The 12,112-nt window shown below is 34.4% G+C and overlaps 2 protein-coding genes across 2 annotated transcripts in view; one reads left to right on the forward strand and one right to left on the reverse strand.

Annotated features, from left to right (window-relative positions):
* The window catches only part of LOC149775374 (tectonic-like complex member MKS1), a 74,451-nt gene extending 71,589 nt beyond the window's left edge, over window positions 1-2,862 (forward strand). Inside the window, exon 19 of the mRNA XM_089944518.1 lies at window positions 2,027-2,862. Within this exon, the coding sequence (XP_089800644.1) occupies window positions 2,027-2,121 (95 nt within the window). The 3' untranslated portion in view covers window positions 2,122-2,862. The remainder of the gene's footprint in view (window positions 1-2,026) is intronic.
* A 1,169-nt stretch (window positions 2,863-4,031) lies between these two features.
* Window positions 4,032-12,112, reverse strand: part of LOC149775375 (2-(3-amino-3-carboxypropyl)histidine synthase subunit 1-like) — a 39,347-nt gene continuing 31,266 nt past the window's right edge. Inside the window, exons 8-12 of the mRNA XM_089944516.1 lie at window positions 10,694-10,762; window positions 9,901-10,057; window positions 8,208-8,308; window positions 5,183-5,261; window positions 4,032-4,689 (exon numbers count right to left, since the gene is read on the reverse strand). Of these exons, the coding sequence (XP_089800642.1) occupies window positions 4,069-4,689; window positions 5,183-5,261; window positions 8,208-8,308; window positions 9,901-10,057; window positions 10,694-10,762 (1,027 nt within the window). The 3' untranslated portion in view covers window positions 4,032-4,068. The remainder of the gene's footprint in view (window positions 4,690-5,182; window positions 5,262-8,207; window positions 8,309-9,900; window positions 10,058-10,693; window positions 10,763-12,112) is intronic.

Consider the following 12,112-nt stretch of genomic DNA (forward strand, 5'->3'; position numbering starts at 1 on the left):
ACCATGTCACACCCCAGAATACACTCGTGTGGATAAAAAAGCAAAGACTTTGATCCAGTTGCTCTGCTGTTGTCATACTGAATCATATCTAGGTCACTGCTGAACAGTTTGAATGGTACTGCACGTTTATACACCAAAGTGACCTACTCCTTTCATGCCAGTTTTACTGCAGCCTATCACATTAAAACATATTCTTAAACTCACGAGAATTAGCACTGAAATGGTTAGTTGACATATGACATCAAAATCTCTTCTTATTGGAAAAATATAGTAAATAATGATTGAAGATGCTTATCACTACCTTTAAATGCTGTTACTAAAGCAAATTCAATTTCATACAAACGTGCAACTTTTGCATAAAGATTCAAAATCCACTTTCTGCCAAGTAGGTTCCCTAAATAGGTTTGTGTGCTTAGCAGGGATCTTTCCAGATAAGCAGAAACTTAAGGTTTATAACAACCAATGCAAAACCTGACTGGTGATACTGGTAACCGGGAGTTTCATATAATTAGGAATACAGTTTTTTGTAAAGTTATGCACATCACCATTTAATTCATAATTTTGCCAATCATGCAGTCTCTCTTATCCTTCATTGCAACATTTACATTGCCATTCATAATCGTCTAAAGGCATATATTCCAAATGGATGACTGGTTTCCCCAAATACAGATGTGTATAAACGATGCAGAATCTCTGCAATACCAAGATACCACTGATTGTTTTATTTCTGGAGACTGTGGAGAGCATTTTCATTTATATTCCTTTTATTTCTCTGGGATGTATGTAAAGTGACGTATTTGTAATGCTATGTTCATCTGTCTGTCTGCAAAGCCATCCTCATTGAAGTTTAGACAGGATATTATACTACCCCAGCATCATCATCGGCAAAGATAAAAGCCTATTAACTGTCAACCATTCTTCTTACTAGGTCCTAGGCAACAGTTTGGAGTGGTTTTATAACATCTATATAAGCATTAATTTTTTCATTCTCTTGTTATGTTTTGGTATTTATTCCAGGGTTTCAGACTGTATAAAAACTGTTCTATCAGGAATCATGAAACATTTTCCATCTACCATTATCCATATTTGCATTTCCTGAGCATAACTTTGAAACTCTTCAGGATATTGGTATTAAATATAGTACAAAATATTGGGATAGTGATATTCAGCATTTTTCTGTTTCATTATTTTTTGTTGGTACCCATTTCCATCATCACTACTTTCATCTCCAGTGCATAACCATTCTGAGTATTAAACTTATAATGTACACTGTGCTGTTTGCTTTTTACTATGGTTTAATGGAGGTTTTTTATTTGTTTTTGTTTTATCCGTTTTGTTCTCCATCTATCTGTTCATGATTCACACTTAAAGGCAAATCTCCAAAACTATTTTTATGTTGGTAATTAGGTGAATAGTAGTACAGATTTGCCATTTGTAGTTCACATTTCTTTGGCTTGAATACTTTTCTGGGATGAAACTCCAAAACCATTTCAGATATCTCTACAAAATTTGGTACACATTTTAGACTAGTGATGTAGAAATTCCTTCTGCTGTTCACAATTACTAAGTTTCAGTACTTTTTCTCTCGATTGCATTACCAGTAATTTACTATATTCTTTTGGGCTTGGGATATAGGGTTTTCTAATTTAAAACTCTGTCATACCAACCATTTTGGAAGAGAGGATATAGACACGTATGTGTATAACTGCACATCAGTAAAAAAAGTGGCTATATGGTGCCATCCAAAGGAAAATTTTTAGCAATGTATAAAGAAAGAATTGTGCAAAAATCCTTTACGTATTGGACTACAAACCATGAATGAGTTTTCAAATCATATGAAATGATTTTATATTCACACAAACACATACACACACAAAATTAAAACTCATTGTTGGGCCAGCCGATTCTCAAGCAACTCTTCAAAATTTATTTAGAAAAGAGAACTAAATTTCTTTTGCATCCTGTGTGCAGGTATGTCAGCAATGGAATTGTTCCCCTTTGTTATTATGTCATTTTTCCTTTACAGAGGCCTTTAAGAAAGCCAGACTTCGTATGTTACAAGCAAGAGAAAATGCCACAAAGGAGTTGATGAAAGAAACTGTTACAAAAAAAGAAGCATGATCTCCAAATTCAAATTTGTGATGAAGGATATGGAAAAGGAAATGATACGACTATACAGCCATTTGTAAAATATTAATAACAAAATAAACTAAAAATTTGGCTGGATTTTAATTCTGCTGGACAGTTTCTTTTCAGTGACCCAAGCAATGCCAATTTCCAATTTATCATGTTTAAAGCATGGATTCTGTTTCATAATAAGAACATATAGTCAGCCTAATCAGTTTATGAAAAAGTAGTGGTGGGTTTATAAAAGATATCCTTAGTAGATAATTGCCAACATTTTGTGAAAAGGAGTAGGGGACAGGCTTCCCATCAAGCACGGGTTTTATATCAGATGAATACAGTAATTTAAATTTTGATAGTTACCATATTAATTTATTGATATCTGAATTTCAGAATTTAAATCATTCAGGTAAAATAGATCTGAAGAAGAAAAAAATGCACAAGATTTTAAAATGGTTTAGTCCATGACTTGTATGGTTTTACTACGCCTGAAATTTCATACTTTCATTATAGATTATGATGTAACTCTTACTTACTTGCATGTAGACTGTACGAGATTTCATGGTGTTTAACTTGTTTTTGTTATTAAACTGTTGCATACAAGAGTTGTAAATTGTTTACAATCACAGACAGGTCCATACTCCTTTGACAGACTTTTTCTCCACTGTTTATTTATTAATTATGAAATTATAATGGTTATTGTCATTATAAATATAATAAATGAAGATAAACTTTAAATGTTTAAGTTTTCCTTTTTTTTTTTTGTTTCAGAACTGTGTATGAAAGATTGTATATTCTATGCAGAACAGAGTAATGCTGAAAAGACATTTCAGTACACTAATGAACATATTTCATTGTAGTTTCTTTACAAATGTTTAACCGTGTCCAACCATTTGTACAATTATTTCCATCATGTCTGAAAATTTCATGCCTCATGAAATATTCCTCATTAAAGAAATTATGCTAACCATAATTTGATCTACCAACTGTTTTTTAAAAAAAATGATAAATCTGTTAAATTGAATACCCATAAAAATGTATTTTTGCAGTAAACCACAAAATTTTATACCTATGAAAATAAGGTCATTCACTGTGTATCGAATTCAGTTGGCACTCATAGTTGACAATCTATTTCAGTGGCAGGATTCAGAGCAACATAATTTTATCTATTTGCTGCCATACTGCAGTATCATTGTTTGCATGGAGTCAAACACATTCAGAATGGATTTTCAGACAATTTAATTGATATTTAGAAATCCAGTTTACTAATGATGACACGGCAGAATGGTCATCAATAATTATGCAAAATTTTAATATTTCAAATCCTATCAACAGCAAATATCTGCTTCATTAGCGAGACTTCTTTCCCGAGCTATGAAATGTCTGGAGCAAAAATGCCAAACTAAGTGTCCAAAACATTTGGATGTCCTTAAACTTTACTCATGATAGTCCCAATGCTTCTGCTCCTTATAAGCTAAAATCTAACCACTCTAATGTATTTGCAGTACTGGTTTTTATTATGAGGTTTTAAGAAAGAGTTTCTTGCTTTCTAAATTTTCGCAACTGAAGGGCCTGGTGTATTAAAAACTACACAAATGTTATAATACAATTGAGTCTTGTCAATATAATCAAAGTTTTCCAAAACAAATTGTAAAATATTTATAAGCCTTAACTTAGATATAACTTCATACATCATACCAGAAATTGGCAATTGTAACATTTCATTGTGATTAATGATGCAAGTCTCAAATTAATGTTAAAAAAATATATATTCTCAATTGGGTCAAAGTGAAAATTTTACTAGATGAGATTGAGGAAGAAACAAACAAAATATTATAAAAAAATAAGCATGAGTGAAACTAAGTCTATCCTTCAGTTAACGGTAAAATATTCAAGAAAATGAAACATTTTTATATTGGATTATTTATTTAAATGTCCAATACATCATGTATTCAGTTTATTTCCATCACTTACATTGGAAACTGATTTGCTATTGACTACACATATATTCTCATCAGTAGTTTGACTTGTCATTGTATTTGTTAGTCTAGTCTTGAGGGTTTCACAACTGCTTTCATTTACTTCCACTGCACTGGTAGATGGCAACACTTCAGAAGCTGGTTGGGAACAATCTTTAACACCAGATGTTGGTGGTGGGTCTTTTCCACATTCTTCCTCACTTGCAATTGACTTGTATGCACAGGTTGGTTGCAAGTCTTTCCCACCTGGATACCCACTAACATTAGTTTCACATGATCCAGCGGCTGGTTGGTGAGGTGAACAACCATTTTCAGACAACTTGCACCCACAAGTTGATTGTACGTGTATGATACTGTGTCCCTCAATTGTTCTCAAATTACTCTCTGTTTTCCCAGAAGCAAGTGATTTTGATGATTGCAGATTTGATTGGCCAAATGCCTCTCCTTCTGCAAAAGGTCTCACTTTCTTTTGACGAACAGGACGGTGTGTCTCGTTATTTACTGTCCAAGCACCAAGACTTTCATAGGCATAATAGTCCATTGGATATACCTTTTGCCAGTTCACATGGTCCAATGCTACTGACAGCTGAAATCAAACTCTGCAAGTTGCATTATGTCTTTCATCAGATTTAATTAGATAAACATTTTATCAAATATTTCTCCAATAAATAATTAACTGAATATAGAGCTAATGAAATTGGTATATTTAAGGAAAATTTTGGTTGATATCACACAAATATGATTCTGCTGTATGATTTCAAATGAATCTTTAGTCTATACTGTATACCAGATTTTGTTCTACTGTAGATTGAGTCTTTAAATAATGAACATTGCTCTCTCTGTAATCATAAGTGATGATTCGGTTTTTTTCAAATACCATATCATACCTGCAGCTGTGATAAATATGAGCAGTCTAGCATTACTTGATTTGGATATTTACAAGCTTTTAAGCATAATCAATTAATAAATCTGTCTTTACTAATTACTCCATTACCTGATGACTGTCACTCTCCTCTATGTAATTAAACAGATAAATAATTATCCATCTTAGTTTAAAAAGTTTAGTTATTTTTCTTTACCTCATATGGGGTAAGAAGAGGTTTATCAAAAGCCAATCCCCAATCTATGGAGAGTCGAGGACAAGCAACCTGCACCCATCTAAACAGAAACAAATGAGATTAATGAAGAAAAGAGTGGTAAATGTACTTATTACTGGGACACTCATATGTCAATAGCATAAAAAGAATTATGCTTTTTCCGATTTTTATTGAAAAATTACAGATTGAAGAAGAATCTACTATATTTGATTAAATGTAGACACTGTGTGCTTAATTATTATTTATGTAATTTTTGTGAGGTTTCAGCTGATCATAAAGACACATTGATGATATAATAAGCAATGCCACCATCCCATGTAAGTGCATGTACAAAACTTAGCTTCCTTTGTTCATGTTCGTCACTCTCCACTTTGATTGTGCATTCTCTCTGTATAAAGCACACATAAGATCCATTTTTGAAACAGATTTTTAAGCTAATTATTTTGAACTATAATTAATTCCAAGAAAGTCATGTTCCCCAGCAGATTTCATCAGCCACTTTCCTCCCTCAAGGCATGTTGTGATTGGGACATTTGCCTAGGGGTTTACGAAAAAGAGAGGTAAGCACTTATTAAGACATCTGTGGGTAGTATGTTGAAAATTGTACATTTGTTGGCATGTTCTTAGATCATGTTAATGAAATAGAATTCATTTAAGATTTTTGGAAACATAATACAACAAATTCCAAACAATACAAGATTGCACCACTGTTGTATCTGCAGCTGGTATTCTTACATGTTTACTAGTCTGGCCACAATGTACATACCTGCCAGATCATTCTCACATGAACAACCCCCCCACAATTATTGAGCCAACATGGTTGTGGTTATAAAACTTTCTTGACATTGCAAAACAGTCATAACTTATGCAACTTCATGCATAGTGCTCATAAAAAGCCACTGGGCAGTTAATACAGTCAGAGGTAATTAAAAAGTGTGTGTGTAACGTAGTTTAACAATTTTTCAGTCATATCGCTACGATGTCTGCAATGTGGCAGTTTAATGTGATGTCTAGCTCTGGGGCATCATGCCGCAGACATGTAGCATGTCCCACCCAGTCACATTATTCTGAAACCAGGCCAACCAGTCCTAACACTAACCTCTTAATGCTGAGCGCCAAGCAAGGCAGTTGTTAGTACCATTTTTGTAAGTGTTTGGTATGACTTAGCCGGGAATCGAACCCACCACCTTCCACATCTGAGGCGGACGTTCTAACCACTAGACCACCGGAGTGGTTGATTAAAAAGTAAAGGTAGTCAGAGATAAACAACCATCACTCCATAGATTACTTTACTAACAATAGACAATGTGATTTTAAGTTTGCTGAACTTTTAACATTGCTGTTGGTGAGGTTTTTGAAGTTATGTAAATCACAGATGTTTATTAAAGAAATATAAATCAGTACACATGTTTGCCTTTAATAAGGATTTTAAGCTATCTTTATTAGATAATACTGGTTAGTTTATGATCAGCAACAACATTTTTTTGAAGTGGGATTTTAGTCCATTCACGAAATTCAAAACAAGCAAGTACAGCAAAAACTACATTTCGGAACTCCTGGTCAACGGAGTTTTTCTTCATGTATAGCAGCAGCATTTGAACCTAAATTTGTTATTCTGCTAAAATCAAATTGAATACAACATTATTCATTATTATCAATTCAAAATAACTGTATTTCACTAATAAGGTTCATGAATGAAGTGCACCATATTTTTCTTAATGCAGAAAATGCACAAGACAGTCACATCTGCGTCATAATCATGTAATTTGTGTTCCTTTTCTGGTACTCTCCTGATCATGTTTACGATCACACTCTCTTGTCATCATATAATTTCTGCTGTTCAGGTGCTGCTTGCAGATTCCTCCACATATTTACAATTGTTACAATGCACTGAATGTTTATCAACAATGACATAAATATCAAACATAAAGGCCCTGAGTGGCCAAGTGGTCTAAAGCGCTCTCTGTTATGGATCACTGCCATCTCACCTCCGTCTGTGTGGGTTTGAGTCTCACATTCAGCCAACGTGGGTATGTGAGAAAGCTTGCCAGTAGCTTCTCGTGGGTCAGTGGTTTTTTGGGGGTTTTCCCGGGTTCTTCCTCCACTATTAATACTGGCCGCCATGTATAGCCTATCGTGTGCTGAAAAATGGTGTTAACCCCTACAACAACAACAATACCAAACACATTGTCGGTATAATTCTGTGTTATTTGTTCAGTCAGAAAATGTGACCTTTTCCAATTGGTCAATACTGGACTTGGGGGTAGTACACCAGCTAGTTCCATGTGAACGAAGACTGATCTAACAACCATCACTATTTTACATAAGGAGTGGATGAGTGGTTATGACCTATCCATATGCATCTCTAGTATTAAGTGTTCCTCATTAACAGCAGGATGTTTAATGTACCTTGTTAGCAGGATGTTGGTTTGTACTCAATTAACACAATAAACAGCTCAATCAACCATTAATGGGAATGCCAACTCACAACCACTTCTTGACTGTTATGAAAGCCACTGAAAATAAATTTCACTCTCCAATGGATTAGTGATAGCTGGGTTTTAATGATCCACTGGCAAAATCACTAACCATGGGATAGCAGATCAGTGTTGATTTAGAGCCCAGTTGGTTCAATGCATTTATTCAGATTAAATAAAAAGCATGTAAAACTATCTCCTCTGAGTAGCAATTAGAGAGTGCTAAAAATGATTTCTTCTGCGGTAAAATAATTTATTTAATGCTAGGCCATGAATTAATGGATTTTCCACCTAAAATAACTGTTATTTTACTGGAGTGAGGTACAATAAAAATGTTCACTGGCAACATTATAACCAATAAGTTTTGGAGCTATATTTAGACATCTGCATGGTCTAATGGTAAGTATGGCTGCCTTGCATTCAGATAAACCAAGTTCAAATCAAATATTTTCTTCATTTTTTTTGTGTACATATATAGAGTGTACATAGTGAAGACAGTCAAGGAGATACTGTTTGTAAGCAATACTCACACATCAACATCCTGGAAAAGTTTCAATTTTTCAGGAAAAATCTCAGACAAAAGGACTGTCACATAGCTCCTCCCACATTCAGCTATTTTTGTTTGTAGATGCTGCATTACAAAATTATTTATAATATAAAGATATACCAAGATGTAATGAAAATATAGAAAAATGACAAAGTTTGTGTGTTGAGAAAGTAGGTTAAAGCTGAAAAATCTGACGCTAAAGGCATTGTTTAAAGCTTGTTTCCATGGATATTTTGACTAATAGCTAAGTCACAGCATAAAAGGAAGAAAGGAAAGATAAATTCAGCTGATGGGGAGTGGTACTTTCTGGGTATTGGTTTGAAGATCTCCTTAAAACTCAAAGTTTAGTAGGTCATGTACACTTTCTTCTTATTAGGTCCAATAAAGCTGCACAGACCCAGATCTCCCATCTCATAATGCAGCCACAGACCTAGGTCTATGCTGTTTGTTAGGAGTAATCAGTAGAACAAACAACACAGACCCTTATCTGACAGCACATTTTGTGACAACATATCAGGGTCTATATTATTTACAATTTTATTTGACACCATATATTCACTACTGTGCTGATGTGCCATTAAATGCTTATGCACACACACACACAAACACATACATACTTTAGTTAGCAAAGAGGAAAACATTAATCACAATAGGACCCTTACATATCATGCCAACCCCATGAAAAGTTTGTGAATCACACATAAGCATTATTTACCTCTGTTACAGTTGCACAAACTTCAGTTCCAAACCCTAATCAGTTAAATTGTTTGTTGCTATCTCTCAACTTGTTCTAATTCTTGGAATTTTTTCGATTTCACATGATGATGGGAATCATATTTCTCAGCAAGAGACATACTTAAATCGAGGTGGTGTGATGTCCAATAAACATAATTGTGTCCCTTCATGCTTTTACTCACAAGAATATGATTTTTGTTTTTGGATTCTTCTATACTGATTATTAACACTTTTTAAGAGTCTAATTTTTCCTTTTGTCATCAACATATACTACTTGTTGGGTGGCATTTTTTAAATTTCTATAATCAATCATTTTCTATAGTCTGATCATGAAGATGCTTTGCATGAAAAGTATGAGCAGTTTAAAGTGTCTGAGGTATTATTGTAAAGATAGCCTATCATGTGCTGAACATGGTGTTAAGCCCTGACTAAATTCCACTAAATCTAGTATGAAACCCAGATCCAAATCACACATGGATGAGCCAAATATCTGGATTGTACCTCAAGAATCAGATTTCCATAATTTTTCCTTTTATTCCTAAAGTCTATATTTTAAGGGTCATTTTCATAAGACTTACAGCAAAATCATAAGGGTTGGCAGTCTGCCATATCCAGATGTGATAAAATACAATTAAGTACAGTTAGGTTTTCCAGTCACAAATTTAAAATAGAAACAGGCCAACATGAATGCAAAGCATTCTGAACACAGACCAGAAATGGTCCTTGTTTTGACATGGAGAAAAACAGTTTAAATTTCCTCAAAGTTTGGAGAATTCAACCATATCAAGCTAATTCATAAATTTTGTTCTTATATTTAATCAAATTTACCAATAAATATGTAGTGTTAAAGGTGGGGTGTCTTACTAGTACTACACTGAAATGTATGGTTTTGATTTAACTTCAAAATCCTGATTGAAAACTTTACACTGGAATTTTCATACCTCAAAAATTTTAGGTGATCCTTGTCGCCCCAGGGTCCCAAGGATAATCCCAAACTTCTGAGCATGGACTGCCTTGGCAATGGCCTCCTGTCTTATCTGATGCATCTTATTTGTATCATAATACTCTCTAGAGAATATTTTGCTATAGGGATCATATCTAAAAATAACAAAATGCACACTATATTCTGTCAATTAATCACTGGATAAATCCTGAAATTACCAACATCCAAAACTGCAATGTTTTTATACTTTATACCAAATTCTGGCAAACTTCACAACAAGTTTTACTTGCTCAGCATTACTGTTTACTTGCCATAAGACACAGCAATGTCATTTAAGACAATCATTTAAAATGCACAGCGATGTCATTTAAGACAATCATTTAAAATGCACAGCGATGTCATTTAAGACAATCATTTAAAATGCACAGCGAAGTCATTTAAGACAATCATTTAAAATGCACAGCGATGTCATTTAAGACAATCATTTAAAATGCACAGCGATGTCATTTAAGACAATCATTTAAAATGCACAGCGATGTCATTTAAGACAATCATTTAAAATGCACAGCGATGTCATTTAAGACAATCATTTAAAATGCACAGCGATGTCATTTAAGACAATCATTTAAAATGCACTAACCCAGGTTTTATCTCAGCAAGTGACAAATTAAAAATTAACTAACCTGTAAGACAGGTATTTTGGGAATATGTTGGTTTATACTTTATAGTATGATATATTTAAAACTTTTAGTAGTACAATCCATAAATTTCCTTAGTGTTTAAACACCCACCTGTAAGCAGGTACATCTGGGTTGCTGATCATGATTGATTCTAGGTGAAAGCGACCATCTCCAAGGTATCTGTACACAGAAGAAAATATAAGACTCATAACAATACATGGACTGGATAAATACGAAACACAAGAGTGAAAGACTTTTGTACAAAACAATTTTTCCAAGTAAAATATGTTTTTTCAAGAATACTTACCAAAGCATACTACCTTAGGAGAACTACTACTACCTTGCAAAACCAGTCCTCCCAGATACTACTTTTAACTAAAGGGAGCTAAAAGTTGTCTAAAGACCTAGGTGGCGGACAGAGTGATCTCCATTTAGATATAAGGAGTAAAGGCAAAACCCATGAACCTGTCAGTTACTACTGGAATGTAAGGCATGCTATCTGTGCATTTAAATGCAGGAAGGCTGGGAGAGTGTATGTGTATTATGCTTGGGTAAGTATTCTTGAAGAAACATATTTTACTTGGGGAAAATTGGTTTCTTCTTTCAATACATTACCCAATTATAATAATTTAAAAGAAGAGTTAAGTGGTAGAGGGAGATACATCCCCATGCCCTGGAGATACCATCTCCAGTGCTCTAACATATATGAGACAGCTTCTCGATAACCCAAATAAAGGGGACTACATCTGTTGGGGAGTGGCTTCAAATTGGGAAAAAAATCCTCTTCAAATCCAGCAAAGTCAAGAAGCTGCATCTTAAGAAGCTGTAAATTGACCTGGAAGGGTAACAAGTTCAGCTGTGGATATAGGTACCACCAGACCACTAGATTGAATTGAGCCCTTTGGGATGACAAATCTCAGAGATAAAAGCTAATGAATGTGGACTCCGATCTCCATTCCACTGCTTGAATGATGTTAGCTAGAGAACAGTTCTGATTGAATGTTATGCTGGCAGCAACTGCTCTAACCTCGTCAGCAAAAATGCCTAATAACTTCATTTGAGCTGGGACCACTCTGGTGGCCTAGTGGTTAGAGTGGCTGCCTCAGATGCGAGAGGCTGTGGGTTTAAACCCTGGCTGAGTCATGCCAAAGACAAAATAAAAATGGTTCTAACAGCTGCCTCGCTAGGCACTCAGCATTAGGAATTTAGTGTTAGGACTGGTTGGCCTGGTGTCAGGATAATGTGGGACATGATGTAACATATCTGCGGCATGAATTCCCAGTTCTATACAAACTGCAGACATCATAGTGATATGACTGAAAAATTTTTAAAGTTAAGCTCAAAACATTGGCCTACTGCCAAAATACTTATGAAATAAATGTACTCAAACTTTAACAATTTTGGGTAAATGAGAACGAAAATGATGCTTAAAATTGATGATTGGCTCTAGTTTTAACACATGGAGGTTTTTGTCATTTTCTTCTGAAATTTGAGTAGGAAACACATTTTGAAAGCTACTTCTGAATACAT

Source organism: Sinohyriopsis cumingii, chromosome 19 (assembly GCF_028554795.1).
Source record: "Sinohyriopsis cumingii isolate HCF-2022 chromosome 19, ASM2855479v2, whole genome shotgun sequence".
NCBI lineage: Eukaryota > Metazoa > Mollusca > Bivalvia > Unionida > Unionidae > Sinohyriopsis > Sinohyriopsis cumingii.